The sequence below is a fragment of the Geotrypetes seraphini genome, chromosome 13 (genome assembly GCF_902459505.1).
Source record: "Geotrypetes seraphini chromosome 13, aGeoSer1.1, whole genome shotgun sequence".
NCBI lineage: Eukaryota > Metazoa > Chordata > Amphibia > Gymnophiona > Dermophiidae > Geotrypetes > Geotrypetes seraphini.
In genome coordinates this window covers 12,927,969-12,944,022 of record NC_047096.1, presented here as the reverse complement: position 1 = coordinate 12,944,022, position 16,054 = coordinate 12,927,969, and the positions used below count along the sequence as shown (strand labels likewise).

General features: G+C 42.1%; 1 protein-coding gene across 4 annotated transcripts in view; it reads right to left on the bottom strand.

The window, feature by feature from the left end:
• Nucleotides 1-16,054, bottom strand: part of FKBP5 (FKBP prolyl isomerase 5) — a 75,346-nt gene that overhangs the window by 12,656 nt on the left and 46,636 nt on the right. For all 4 annotated transcript variants that reach the window (XR_004536797.1, XR_004536798.1, XM_033918452.1 and 1 more), the window contains exons 6-7: nucleotides 13,329-13,443; nucleotides 6,457-6,613 (exon numbers count right to left, since the gene is read on the bottom strand). Coding sequence is in view for 2 of the 4 variants with exons in the window: in XM_033918452.1 (XP_033774343.1) it covers nucleotides 6,457-6,613; nucleotides 13,329-13,443 (272 nt within the window). In the remaining 2 variants the exon portion in view is untranslated. The remainder of the gene's footprint in view (nucleotides 1-6,456; nucleotides 6,614-13,328; nucleotides 13,444-16,054) is intronic.

The window sequence follows — 16,054 nt, the reverse complement described above, 5'->3', positions numbered from 1 at the left end:
GGTGCAGCAAGACAGAAAGAAGGGACAGAATCTGAAGTTGGCAGTGGAGGAGATGGGTACAGATAAAAGGGACTTACTGGATAAACTGAGTTTACAGGGGGAGATAAGCGAGGACAGTTGAGGGGCTGCAGAGTGAATGCACTTGTAGGTCAGTAAGAGGAGTTTGAACTGTATTCGGAAATGGATGAGGAGCCAATGAAGTGATTTGAGGAGAATCCCATGTGAAAGCATGGCGGCTCTTGCAGAATGAGTCGTGCAGCAGAATTTTGAACAGAAGACCTGAGAGAAGCAAGTTGCAGTAATCTAAGTTAGAGATGATGAGAGCGTGGATTAGGGTTTTGGCAGTATGCTCGGAAAGGAGAGGTCGAATTTTGGTAAGTTTATAGAGGAGGAGGCAAAAACCTTTAGCAGTTTGTTGGATCTGAGTAGAGAAGAAAAGAGAGGAGTCGAAAATGACCCCTGGATTGTGAGTTGACAAGACAGGGAGGAGAGTGTTGTCCACAGACATACAGAATGGGGGGAGGGTGTGGGTGGGTTTAGGAGGGAAGATTAGGAGCTCGATTTTAGCCAAATTCAATTTTAGATGTCAGTGAGACATCCAGGCAGCAATGTTGGATAGGCAGGCTGAGACTCGGGCCTGGATTCCTGTAGAGATATCCGGTGTGGAGAGGTAGATCTGGGAGTTGTCAGCATAGAGGTGAAATTGAAAACCAAGGGAGAAGATCAGTGCACAGAAGCAGTGTGTATAGATAGAGAAAATAAGAGGTTCCAAGATAGAGTCTTGAGGTACACCTATTGATAGTGGAAAAGCAGTGGAGGAGGATCCACCAATGCATACACTGAAAATGCGATGGGAGGTAGAAAGAAAGTCAGGAGAGAACAGAACCCTGTAATCCAAGTGAGGACAGTGTATCAAGGAGTAGGTGGTGATCAACAGTGTCGAAAGCAGCAGATAGATCAAGAAGGATGAAGATAGAGTAGAGGCCTTTGCATCTGGCCAGGAACAGGTAACTAGAGACTTTAGCAAGGGCAATTTCCATGGAAAGCAGGGGGCGAGAGCCTAACTGAAGTGTGTCAAGAACAGCTCAAGATGATAGAAGTCCAGGCAACAGCAGTGAACAGTACATTCAAATAGCTTGGATAAGAAGGGGAGGAGGGAGATAGAGCGGTAGTTGGAGGGGCTTGTGGGGGTCTAGCGAGGATTTTTTTTGAGGAGAGATGTAACTATTGCATGTTTGAAAACATCAGGAACAGTTACAGTGGAGAGTAATAGGTTGAGGATGTTACATGAGGAATGACAGAGATTGCACTGAGTAGGTAGGTGAGAATTGGATCAGAGGAGCAGGTAGTGGGTTTGAAAGAGGAGAGAAGATATGCAGTTTCCTCTTCTGAGATTTCAGAAAAGGAAGAAAATGTGACAGGGGTTATGGAGAGGTTAGCAAAATGAACAGATGGAAGGGGGGGAGGGGTAAGGAGTGACCTGGTTGAGAACTCAAGTTGAATCTTCTGAATCTTGTTGTAGAAGAACTTAACTATAGTCTGGGGAGAAAATGAAAGTGAGGGCACTGAGTACAGAATTTAGTGTGGTAAAGAGATGGCGAGGATTAGATAAATGGGCATAGTTCGTTAAATGGGCATAGTTCGTTAAATGGGCATAGTATTCTTATTTGGCAAGTAAGAGGGCAGACTGGAAGGATGTCAGCAGGAATTTGAAGTGTATGAAGTCAGCATATGTGTGGAATGTAAGCCAAGGATGTTCAGCTGATTAGACACAGGAGTGCAGGTAGCAGATGTTGGAGATAAGTCAGGGCTGGGGTTTGGCACTCTTTACAGGATGTGATATGGGAAGAGTGAGGGTATCTAGAGCAGAGGAGAGGAGAGAACGGTGTTACAGGAGAAGATAGTTTCATTGACAGACTTGTGTGATATAGTGGTTGAGGGGAGAGATAAGACAGTATTGGAGAGGGTGCCAGGGTCAATAGCCTGAAGGTTTCTAAACGTATTGGTAGTGATTGGCTGGGTTGGGGAGGGGAGAGAGAGAGAGGGTGTTGATGAATTGTGAATGTGAACAGATGATGGTCAGAGCGGGAGAGCTGAGGTGCAGAAATTGGTGGTAGAGCAATTATGATAAGGTCAAGGCAGTCGCCATTCTGATGCATAGGAGCGCAGCTGGAGATTGAATGAGGATGTTAGAGCAAAGAACCTGGAAGTGTAGGAGTAAGAGGTGGTATAAGCATGGATGTTGAAGTCATCAAGGATGAGGGTTCAAGAAAGAAGGAGAGTCAAGAGTCAAAATCAGTGATGGAGGAGGAAAGGGACTATCAGGGGTTCAATAAAGGACTACTCGGAGAGGTAGAGGAGCAAATAGATGGATTGTTTTAAAGTTTATTTTAAGCTTTGAGTAGCTCATATGCAAGAAGTTATTCATAAAGTGCTACTGAATGTGATCAAGGGAAAAGGATAACTCAGTACATGAGAAAAATATCTGCTCATTTCTACAAGAAATTATCATCCCACCCCAAGGGAGCATCCTGAGTCAAGTGACAACTGGCGCATCCTGTGGCCTAAGCATGATCCTCTCCGCTTTGAGATGTCAATAAATCCACTGCAGTAAACTGCAGCAATCTAGGATGTTTATCAAGAAAAAAGGAACTTTTTGTTTAAGAAAGGGGCAGTGGTTTAGCAAGGGTGAGAGGCGCCCAGGGAGGTGACTCCCAACCCTCATGTACTATAGTTCACCACACGAGCAACAAATTCAACATGCGCCTCGCGACCGCATTGGCTCTCCCTCTGATGTCCTATGCACGGCACCCAGAAGTGACGTCAGCATGAGCACTTTGAAAGTTGTTGCTCACGGCAGTGAACAACTAGTGGTATGGGGAAAGGGAAGGAGTGGGAAGAGGTGGGGGGTGGAGAGGAGGAGGGGTGTCGGTGGCCACACCATGATGTGCCTGGGGCAGACCGCCTAACCCCCTTACTACGTTACTAGAAAGGTGACCTTCAAACTTTCTAGCTAGGCAATTCCATCAGTCTATGCCCATGGTGTCTTCACATCATACTAGCAAGAGGATCATCATGCGTAATTATGAATATAATGTTCATATTTAAGGAACTTGCTTTAAGAGAAAGTTGTGTTGGGGGGGGGCAGCGGTTGAAGAAAAATTATTTTAAAATTAAAAATGCCTAAGGTAATGATTTTAAGAAAGCTATGAGCAGCTCAACTTTTTAAAGTTCCTATGGGCCTTGTAGAGTTTCCATTTGACAATCCAGTAGTGGCCAGTGCCCATAGGCATTTGCATTGGGATTTCAAAATGAAATCTCTGAACATAATTCACTCAGTTCATCTTACTCATGCCCCTGATATCACTCCTTTCTCTTTCATGGAGCATGCACACATTTTCAAAAATAATTTTTCCATCCACAAGTAAACCATAGTATACCTGCAGATATCCCTTTGAAAACTATCCCCAATATGAAGAGTCAGATAATAACCATGGCCACATACATTGTGTAAAGGGGAAATTCAACCAAGAACTCAATAATTCTTGTATGGATCACAATGCTTTGTTTAAGATTATGTCTTCTGATTATAAGTTTTATCCTATAAATCCTGATAAAACACCTCTAATGCAAAAAAATTAAAATAGATATTTATTGGCTGAACACTGGAAACATCACTTTCTCTGGCTATCTTTTACGCCTCTCTTGGCTTGCCTTATGTCCTCCACTCAGTTTCTATTCATCTTCTGCACTGATACCTCCTAAGTGGCAAAACATATATTTTATTCTACCAGAAAAGTATCAAGCAATAGGATTTGAAACACCTATAACATTTTTTGTATCCTCAAAGAACCCTTAATAAGCTGGAAAAGGAGAAATGAGGTCTTTACCTGCTAATTTTCTTTCTTTTAGTCCCTCTAGACCGGCACAGAAACGGATGGGTTTACGCTCTTCTGCCAGCAGATGGAGACTGAGATACCAGCTTTTGGCTACAATATAAGTGGGCTTTGCAGTTCCTCTTACACTCAGTTTTTACGAATAGCCACAGTAACTAAAGTAGGGAAGCGTATTTGGCAAATGCTGGAAAGAATGAGGAGTAAGAATGGCTGAATATAACAACAAAAGAAAAAGACTCCTAACAATCTGTTGGTCTGTTAATTGTATTGTAAATAATTAAATATACAGTGTAATATAATTCTCATACACTCAGAATTGTGTAATTTGGCCAAGAGCCGAAGCTCATATAAAGGGAATCTTACTAAGCTTAGCCTTAGATGCTGCATCCACCGACCAACCCCGAAGCCACAGGGTTTGGTGGGCCACTACACCCAGAGCCATGGACTTGGATGAGGCACGCAAAAGATGGCATCATAGAGAAAAGAAACTCCCATCTCAATCTTAGCTACTTCCTGATCCACTAAGGACCAGTCAGCCAACTTGTAGTCAAGAACTTTCTCAAGACTACTAGAAATGAGCCCCGGTTACCAGACTGCCACAAAATTGCCGCCTGGACAGCCAGATCAAAATTGCATTTAAGAACAGCTTCTATCTTACAGTCCTGAGGGTCTCTCAGGGCCCAGCCACCTTCCACCTGCATGGTATGTCTGTGTGCAATAGCCGAGACCACCACATACACCATAGGAGACAAAGATTTCTCTATCATCATCATGATTGAGGTAGAGTCTGGCCTTAGACCGCGTCAAACAAAAAGGCACATCCGGAACTTTCCACCGAGTGTGCACTACATCCCAAATATCCTGATGCATAGGGAAAGAGCGGAATGCTGATCGGATCCCTCTAAGAAGAGGGTCCACCACATAAGGGGGGGGGGGGTCTTAGCTTCCTCTTCAAAGTGTAAAACAGAATGCACTTGAAGTATGAACTACTGCAACTCTTCCCGATGAAAAATGGGCACAACAGACACGTCCTCACCAACCAGCGCCTCTGAAAAATCTCCATCCAGAACAAGCAAACCCCTAAGGGATCTGAAAAATCCTCCCCAAGATCCAAGTCCTCATTCGGAGAAAACAGATCAGCCAAAAAGTAATCCTCATCCCAAGACACCAGTCACATGTAAATAATCCTTGCACATGGCCAACACAAAATCAGGACCAAACAACCCTGGTGGCAAGCCAGAAATCATAGTAGGAGTGCAGAAGACACATTTAAGACCTGTTCCTGTCGCTCTAAGACAGGAGGAAGGTCACCTGAGGCAAAATGGACATACTTCCCACCAAAACTGAGGGAAGCGCTATCGCTAAACTGTTACCTGAAAGCAAACAGAGCACCAAAGCTAAACTTGACCCTGTTGCTACAGAAACACCGCTAGCAGCCACAGCGACAAGGGAATCCCCAGCCACCCCGGCAGTCCGCAATCCCAAATCAGCTAAACAGATTCAGACAGACTGCCTCTCCCTTTCTCTTCCCTCCTCTGAGCCTCTTAGTCTCTGTGAATTTTGGTCTGCACTTTTGTAAAATGTCTGCATTTTGAATGTTCTTATGTAACCTGTTCTGAGCTTCGGGGAGGATGGGCTAGAAATCTAAATAAATAAATAAAATCTGCCAGGCTGCCGAGGAACCCCTGGCTTGGCCGGCAAGTGAAGCCTGGCTGTCACCAGCGCCTCCCGCCAACAAGTGGTGTGCACATGAAGGGGAATCTAACACACTAACACTCGAAGCTGGGTCCCCCTCAAGGCAGCTGGACTGCATCCACCACTTGGCGCCCACATAAAACGCACTTGTGTTGCTTCTTTGAAGCGCTCATACTGAATGTGCCAAAAACCCACACACAACAATGCCATACAAAAACAGCGGCCTCAGGACTACTTTATGCTCCAATTATTTCTTGTGTCTTTTTTTTTTTTTTAACTTCTCACAGCTCACCAATTGTCTCAAGTTAGAGCAGACCCCACAAGGCACTCTAAGCTGTAGTCTATGCTGGTATAGGTGGCCAGGTGTACAGTTGAGGCTCCTCTAAACATAGAAAACCTGGGGAGGGGGGAAATGGGGGGAGGGATTCAACCCTTTTGAGTATGGCACCCCTGAGGTCGGTAGGACCCACAAGAGGATCCCCCAAGCTCTATCCAGACAGCAAAAGGGACCAGAAAAATTCCCTAACCAGATCCAACAGGCCCAAACAAACCTCAGCACAGACTGCACAATCTTACCACTCTACCTGCTGGAGACTGAGAATAGACTGAGTGTAAGAGGGACTGCACAGCCCACCTGTACTGTAGCCAAAAGTTAGTACCTCAGTCTCCCCCTGCTGGCAGAGAAGTGAAAACCCATCTCTTTCTGTGCAGGTCTGGAGGGACGCTAAAGGAACATCTAAATTTAAAACCTACACCTAAGAATAAAAGCCCTACTTATGACATTTAATCCTGACCTTTGGCACTCTTGCTGTTCAAGGTGTCATAACCCTGTCTCCTTCCCCCTCCAAATAAGATTGTTTCTTACCGTGGACCTAGGTGTAGAATACAGATCTCTCCTCGCTGCATCTTCTCAAGTGCTCTGTCAAGTCCAATTGGAATGTCATGGTCTTCACCCTCTCCGATGATAAAAGTCACATCTCGACAGTCAAATATCTGGCCACTGCAGCTCCCTTCTAGATGGACTATTTAAAAAGAAATTTGAAATTATTTTTTCTTTATAGGTTGTGCAGTAATAAACATTATTTCTTGTCCTGTATGAATGTCTCAAGGATACAGGTGGCATCATTTATACAGCTATGTCAGCACATGGAGTATTCTACGAGATAAATCGCTTAGTTACATCATTATAGTAACTTAATGACAACAGAAAAAGACTGACAAGGATTAAGTCTGCTGAGCAAATGTTTAGAGCTGTTAACATCACTCCAATGATATCAAGAGGCATCTGAAGCTAGGTGTGATACCTTTCCATGTAGAGATCCTTTGTGTTTATCTAACAACCTTTTGAATTCCATTGTTTTTGTCACCATCACCCCTTCCTTCACAAGTCTATTCCATGCATCCTATCATAATGACTGTTCTCTGATCCCATAGGAAAGCTTTCCCAATTGAGTATCTATTAGAGCTCCAGTGCCCTAAACACAATGAAATTAAGTACCCAACTCAAGGATATGTCATCACTGATGCCCAAAAATATAAGTTTGCAAGTTTCTTAATACTATGCTATAACCACTCCTCTATGCTGTCAGCCATAAAAATGATGTTCTAATAGAAGGACTGAATACCCACAGTCATGTGAAAAAATTAAGACACCCCATGTTCACATATCAATGTCAAATCTTTTTTTAATTTATATCTGGAAAAGTGATGTAATTGAAGGTAAACAAAAATATTTTCCTTGATTTACTCATGAAACAAAAGATATGCACAAAAATGTGTATTCTAACTGAGGAATAAATTAGGACACCCCCGCATATCCTCCCACTTAAAGTGACTCAAATCACACACAGGCATATCACATCAGGTGCACATGATTAGAACATTATTACTCAGCATTTTGAAGGAGGTTTGCCTTACTTAAACCTCAGACATTTAGTTTGGTGTGCTCATGACTGCTGCAGTGAGAGTGAACACCATGGTGAGATCAAAAGAACTGTCTGAGGAGTGGGCCAAACTTTTCTCAGACTGATGTCAGAGACTGGTACATGGCTACAAAAAGCATTTCACTGAAGTTATTTCAGCCAAAGGGTGTGAGAGGTCCTAATTTATTCCTCAGTTAGACTACACATTTTTGTGGATATCTTTTGTTTCATGAGTAAATCTAATCTAATCTAGCCTTCAATTTATATACCGGGTCATCTCCCAACGGAGCTCAACTCGGTTCACATGTAATTAAGACTAGAGTACATAAGAGAGCATAAAAGAGAAAAAAAGCTGGATTATCGTCAATTCTTTGATACTATAGTTAAGTCATTTAAATATTGTGTAAATAGAAGAGTTTTCAGGGCTTTATAAAATTGTTGTAGCTGGCCTATCAGTCTATGGAGTCAGGAAGTCCATTCCACATCTCTACCAGCTTGAAGGCAAAAGATTGACTAAGCTTTCCTCAAATGACAGGATCTAAAGGGATTCCAATATAAGGAAAATTTCTATTGTTTACCTGCAATTATAGTACTCCCCCAAAATTCATGGGGGTTCCGTTCCAGGAACACCCGCGAATTTTGAAAAACTGCAAATGCAGTTTAGGAGGGGATTGAAGGCAGGAGAGGGCAGCTGGGGGTGCCGGCGGGTGCAGGATCATTCTCAGTATTTTCCAACCGCCAGATAACATGTCAAAGCAGCTCCTGATTGGTGTAGCCTGACTTTAGTATTAGGAAGAAGCAGTCGGAAAATACAGTGAAAGACTGAGTCTGCGATTTGCGAACTTGCAGGGGTTTACTGTACATCACTTTCTTATCCAGAGATAAATTAAAAAAAAAAAAAGATTTGACATCGATATGTACTTCTTTTTTTTTTAATCTTTATTAAATTTTCAAATCTTACAACAAGTGCCTCATAAAATACATGTCTTAACCATAAAAATTAAGCACTTATAAACATTCAGAAAAAGTTTATCAATACCCCAAAATACCCCCCTCCCTTCCCCACCATCAAAGAAAAAGTCAATGCATCATATAAACCTATACCCCCTACCCACCCTCCCATCCCTGGATGTGCAAATAATATATCAAAAAATAAAAATAGAGCTTTTTGGACCCCAGTTAGATTACAAAAATTAAATAGTTCCTTGTCTAATAGATGCTGGCATTGTAATCTGGATGTAGGGACTTTGGATCATCTTTTGTATTACTGTCCCCATATCTTAGCCTTTTGGAATTCAATCTGGGATCAAATAAATTGTTTATTGGAAAACCATGTAGCGTTATCTTATGATACTGTGATATTTGGAATGTCTATGAGAAAAAAGAGTCAGATATCATCGTGTAACAATAAACTTTTATTGATCATGACTGGAGTTGCCATCAAACATATTACTAATAACTGGAAAGACCATAGTAGGCTTAATTTTAATTTCTGGTGGAATTCATTATGTCACTTGTATAGACTGGTTAAGGTGAAGCACCAACAACTTAAGCTATTTTGAGCAGGGAATGTTTTCTTCTTCTTTGTGACTCTGTGCAGCGCTGCGTGCATCTGGTATAGAAATAATTAATAGTAGTAGTAACTTTAGGAAGGAAGTTTGTATGGATATGCAAGTTAGCATTTTTAAAAATGTGCTAATCATTGCTGGCTAAATAAGACCTTCATGTTCAATGTTAAGCCAGTCCAAGCACTGGTGCTGAATATCCAAGTCTGACAGAACATGTCTTGGTTGCTGGAGTTTATTGGCTGGGACCCATACAAGAGGTCCCAGCCAATAAACCTTATATTACCCCTCTTTCCTCTCCCCTCTTATTCTGTCCACCCCCCCCCTTCTAGCCTCACCCAGCATGACCTTACCCCACCAACATGACCCAATTCTCCCACCACAAGTAGGACCCCCCCCAAAAAAAAGCCCCTTCTGTCCTCCCCCAAGAGATACCCCATCCTATGTCCCAGCAGGCCCTCAAGGATTCTGAACAAGAACAAACCTCAGTCACTCCTGCCCCTGGCAGCTGTTGATGAAAAATGGCCACTGATCTCTAGTCTGAATGATCTCCCTGACAAACTCAATGAATGAGTTTCCCTGTCTCTTCTTGTGGAAGAGACAGGGAAAGAATATTGCACAACAGCAAAAAGCAAGAAAAGAAGATTCTCATGAGAATTGTGAAGAAACACATCCTAATGGCTCTGTGAAAAACAAAAGATTAGTGTGGTCCCATATGATAGTAGCAAGTGAGAAGGGGTAAATGATGCACATGCACGGCTGAGCAAGCTCAAAAGTTTTGACAGTTAGTTTTGGAGTAAAATTCTTATATGGGGCTCCGTTTGATGATGTCACCCAAGTTGTGAGAATTTAAGTATCCTGGTCGTCTCCAGAGAAACATAATTGAAGGGGGAACTTGAACGTGCTCTCTTATTACTAACAGCAGTTTGTAATAGCAAGTGGTCTTGGACGCAGGTTTTGAGATTAAAATGAGAGATTTCAGCTGTGGAAAATCTCCACTTACAATTTTTTTAAGGTTGCTGCAAATCTTATGTGCTAAAAAGAGACCAAATCTGAGTTGAATGATAGCTCTAATGATACATAAGTACAGCAGAAACAAAACCTATTTTTCTCAAAAGAGGTGCTCTTTGCTGTTTGAAAGCAGAGCCAGAGGATAAGGTTTCATTTGGATCAATGCAGAGTGAGATGCTGCAGTCATCCAGTCCATGGAGCCTCTCCTGAGAGGCAGCACTGCTTTCTCATTGTTTTCTGTGTGCCTAAGGCAAGATTGTTAGGGTTTTTCTTAGAAGAGCACAGAACACTCTGTTCTGACTGTGGCTGGCACATTAATTCAATGTCCTGACAGCAATTTGTACTCCGATTATAATAAAAGGAAAGAAACAAACTGGAATGAAGGAATTCACAGGCCACCCTTCCAGCCTTGGGAATTAAAACAGAGATCTGTACTCTGCTTATACTGTGAAATCAATGCCAGCACTGCCTTGAAATTACTTAGGTTAATACTGCTCAGCAAATCTTGTGAACCCTGTGGTTACCCTCAGGTGTGCTAAAGGGAAAACTTTGATCTGGTGCTGTACTACCTTCAGATGAGAGCATCTGAAGAGAAATGCCACGCAGTATTTGTACAGGAGAGCTCAGATTCAAGACTGTATCTGACCATCTAATTTGATGTTCCCACTGACTCAAGTCAATCTGGCCTAGATTTTAAAAACTTATCTTATACTCATTCTGGGATGTGTGGTTGCTTTCTATTAGAATTGCTTCCCAGACTCCCTTGCCTTTGAAATGTCAAGGGAGATTCAGGTTTGGTGATTATTTTGCTATTCATGGCTTGCAAATTTAAGTTTTTCCAATTAATTTGATTTTGCTTGATCAGAAAATAATTTAAAAAAAATGTTTAAAGCCCATCCTGGGGTTTCCTAAAAGCCACTGATTACATAAAGCTTAGTTTTTCTTAAAATTTGCTATTTTTGCTTAATGGAGCAAATTTCTTGGTGTTATAGCTATAACTTATGTTTTCACACACAGCAACGATACATTGATAAAAAGCCATCATTTTATGCAAGAGTCTAGCAGTATTTTATTAAATGACCTTCAATATTTGCACTTTATTGTAGAAAACAAAAATTTAACATACTTCGCTAATAGATAAACATGTACACTTTGGTGTAGTCATCTACCAATGGCGTTCCAAACACTCAAGTATCCAGTGTCTTCTTCAGATAGTCAGAACAAAGCCTGTGATGCTGTTCAACTCCTTGCAACAAGGCCTCACGCTACACTGTGTTTGTGGTGATGCCAGTTATCAGTTTTAACACCTTGCTCAGCTGTGTTATTAACCACCTTCAGTGTGACAATATTGGCTTTGCCACTGGCATCCCACAGTCCCAGTGGTTAATGACATCCTAACATCTATGGTTAGGAGTGTCTGATGGCAAGGAACTGAAAGGGAAGACCTTGAATAAAATTGTAAGGAACCATTCACTATTGGAGGGAGTGACAGAGATCTGACGTAACTTGGATTGGAGTAGACAGATGTCCTAAAGCTTGAGATCATTGAGTCAACACAGTCTGTTGTAGGATTTTAACTAATTTGCATGGCCGGATCGGAAAATGGGCAATCGAGGGGAAAACACGGTAAGCCGTTTTGTGCATCGGATCAGTAAAAGCGATTGTTGCGAAAGCTGTTAAAACTGGTTTAGCGACGATTGCTGACCTTAGTGCAACTACCCTATAGTGTGACTGCAAGAAATAAAGGGCTGGATGCACTAAAATATCTGTGCCATTGAAAAAAAAAAAAGAAAACCAAAAGCACAGGCAGACCTGTTGGTAAGTTACCGACAGGTCTAGAGCAATCGGGTTTTAGGATTGGTAAAACCAGATGCTATTTTGCATGGGGCTTTACTAATTTGCATGGGTCGAATCAGATCAGAAAACAAGTGGTGGGCAGTTTTGTGCATCGGGGAATCCGATCCAATTGATAAACTGGTCAAACTGGTTTAGCGACGATCGGGATACGATTGGTAAGTTTTGTGCATCCCTCAGAAAGTTGTGTGACATGGAACACCAAAATCTGAAACAATCCTGGGTGGAGCAACACCACTGCTTCCTCAAACAAAAGGAAATCTGGTGTTAGTTACATTGTTGATTCACAAATCAGTGTCTTTTTATATGGATAATGTGATTAAGCACTACTAACGCCCAACATTGAGGCAAGGAGAGACTGCCTCGATATCTATGCATCTCCAGTATCTGGTGCAGCTTGAAGCCATGGGGACTAATGCCTCCTATGCCAATGGATTGGACTTTGGTACACCAAAAGGTTTCTTGCCCACTGGAAGGTTTCTGGGACATATCCAGAAAAATAGCAGAGGCAAAAATCAAATGGCTGTATTTAATAAATAAATTTCAAAAAAAGTGCATTGAATTAATTTTAAGAAAAGAGTCCCTCTTAGGAGGTTGTAGGACATGAAAAAAATGAAGTTAATAAGTACCAAAAACACTAATAAAATAATGGAAAAAGGAAGAAATAAGAAAAAAAAGATCCTGTGCACAAAAGAAAAAGGCAGGAAGACCAAAAAGTTTACTGTGAAGGCAGCAAGAAAAAAGCCACACGATAGTGTCAGAAGACATCTCTGCTCTGCTGAGAAAATAAATTTGCGAGTTCTGCACAGGTGAGAAGGCACATGTGCACGCATTGTCAGACATGCCAAAGGTCATCCATGCCGGATAACATGGATGACATCACCCACATGCGAACTTCATGTCCTACTTGTCCTCAGAGAAAAAAAAAGAATTATGTTGATTGCAACTTTTTGCTCATATTCAAATTTGGAAGTAGATTCCTAGGTCTATTTGACTTATAATGAAGCTCAATAACTTTTACTGGCTTCAAAGCAGGCTGTGTGTAGAAACCAGCTTACCCATTATGTGACTGTACTGAAAATCATGCAATCACATGGTAAATCCACTTGAATTACTAGCAGTTATAATAGAGAGAGATGTTACAGATAGAAGGGAAGTAGATCCCAGGCATGCTTTCCCTCTTTAACTAGCACCTTCTCCACAAAAAAGAATGTATTTTATCGGTAAGGAATTTACACCTTTCTAGAACCACACATTGTACAACTGTGATCATGTTGCAAAGCTGCGTACTATCAACTAGTTCTGCCAGTAAACTGTTCAGAAGCTGAAAACCAAAAATAATTTTTCTTCAACTTTGTAAAGCAGAAGTCAATATCAAGACTTACTTTCCACTGTTGCCCCCTCATTAGGATTGGTATACCCCTCTCCTTTCTGTTTGATTCTTCTGATGATACCTCCATCTTCAAACAGATCCTCTCCTTTGAAATCCAGCAGCTCAATCTAGAAGGGGCAAGAGCCATGGATGAAAAACCAACTACTATAAAAGTAAGGAACTAGGGAGGTGGAAAAGGAAGACAGAAAAAAGAGCCCGATAGTGAGTGGGGACAGCAGAATACCTTTTGATTCAGGCTGGTCCTACTCCACCCCCAACCCTTCCCCTCTCTTCTTTATCTTAACCTTTCCCTCAGGGATATAGTCAGATACCAATTTTGGGTGGGCCCAGTTCTAAGTTGGATGGGCAGAGGAACCCTGCCCCACAGGCAATCTGGTCTCTCAACTCCCCCACCCCTACCTCCGCAGTGTAACTGATACATTGTTCATGCCAGCCCCATAGCCTTCCTTCTGTCACTATCTCCTGTTTCTTAATAGGCGGAGTACGTCAGAAGGAAGGCTATGGGGGGGCAATGCGAGCAGTGTACCAGTCACGCTGCTCAATGCTGGCAAAGATCTGAACTTTAAAAAATACATGAGGGGGTAGTGCTGGAGTTTTTAGCTGGTGGGACCTAGGGATCCCTGCCAGCTACATCAGAGGTGTGCTGCTACTGGGCGAGCCTAACACTGCTTTCTGTATATATACCCTTGCTTCTTCCACTCGCAACCCCCACTCTCAGTATCTGTTCTCTTCCTTTGCCTACAAGTATCAGCTCCCTACCCCCATCCCACATTTCACAAGCACCTAGCCTTTTTTACCACCAGACACAGCATCAGATCTCTTCTCTATCTCCCATCATCAGTCCCCATGTTATCTCTGAGCCCCATTCTGACTTAGTACTTACAAACAGGGAAAGTGTTTCTGATGTTACAGTAGCTGACCATCTGGCATCCAGTGATCACCGCATGGTGTGGTTTAATATTAAGACAGGTATAGAGGGGGCTCATTCAAAAGTAAAGGTTCTAGACTTTTAAAAAGTTAACTTTGTTCAGATGTGGGATTACGTCAATGGATGGGAGCATCTGAAAGAAGTAGGAAAGCAGTAGACAAAACTGACAGGAGCTACTGTGAGGGCAACAAACCATTTTTTAAGGAAAGTAAGTAAAAAAGGAAAAGAAGGCCGCTTTGGTTTTCAAAAGCAGTAGCTCAAAAGGTAAGGAAAAGAGGTTAGCTTTCATAAACTACAAAAGACTGCAGAAAGAGGAAGACAGACAAAAATATCTGGAAAAGTTAAGAGAAGCTGGTTGAGTGGTCAAAAAAAGCAAAGGTGCAAATGGAAGAAAAAAATGGCTGACAAGATAAAACAGGGGTACAAGGCATTTTTTAGGTATATTAGTGATAGGAAGAAGTGCAAAAAGTGGCATTGCAAGATTCAAAGGTGAAGGGAAGGAATACGTAGAAGCTGATTAAGATAAGGCTGAATTACTTAAATATTTCTGTTGTGTTCACAGCTGAAGCATTGGGAGTGGGACCGCAGAAGACAAATACAAGTAGGAATGGAGATGAGGTAGACCCTTATCGATTTTCAGAGGATGTGATCGTGAAGAGCTAGCTAAACTAAAGATGGACAAAGAAATGGGGCCGGATGGTGTACATTTGAGGGTATTGAAGGAACTTAGGAAGTTCTGGCGGCTCTTCTGGCTGACCTTTTCAATGCTTCTCTAGAACTGGGAGTGGTACTGGAAGACTGGAGAAGGGCAGATATTGTCACTCTCCACAAAAGTAAGAAAGAAGCAAAGAACTACAGACCAGAAGTCTGTGGTAAGTAAATTAATGGAAACACTTTTAAAACAGAAAATAGTGCAATTTCTGGAATTCAGTGGATTTGCAGGACCCGAAGCAATATGGATTCACTATAGACAGGACTTGTCAGACAAATCTGATCAATTTCTTTGAGTGGGTGGCCAGAGAATTGAATAGAGGGAGTGTGCTAGATGTGGTGTATTTAGATTTTTAGCAAAGCCTTTGACAGTGTTCCATACAGATGTCTAATAAACTGAGTGCCCTCGGGATGGTCCCCAAAGTGAGAGACTGTGTCAGATACTGGTTGAGTGGAAGGTGACAGAGAATAGTGGTCAATGGAGATCTCTCTGAGGAAAGGGATGTTACCAGTGGTGTGCCTCAAGTTTCAGATGGGCCTGTTCTTTAACATTTTTGTCAAGCAATATTGCTGAAGGGTTGACAGATAAGATTTGCCTCTCTGCAGGGTCATAGACGGTAAAATCCACTCGGTATTGTCTTGGGTTCCAAATGCTAAAGTTGCCGTCCAAGCTCCCTCCAACCTATCTAACCATCCTGTTTGCAGGATATCTACCATAAACTCTGGCCAGTAAAATCCTCATGTTCAAAGTTACTGGAGTTCCCATTGATGCCCTCCCCAGCCCATCCTTTACCAAATCACTACATATGGGTCACAGACCGTGCAAGTCTGTCCAGTACCGGCCTTAGTTCTTTAATTTACTTCCTTTGTTTTCTAATTAGAGATACTCTAAAATGAAGGATGTAAATTAAAGAACTAAGGCTGGTACTGGACAGACTTGCACAGGCTCGCGGCCATTGGGAGACAACCTGCTTGTCCAGAATGACACACCTATTGCACTGGAAATACAATTTACTTTCTAGGACACCCCTGATATGACCTGAAAATCCTTTATGGAAAGAACACCAAAGTTGTTAGGA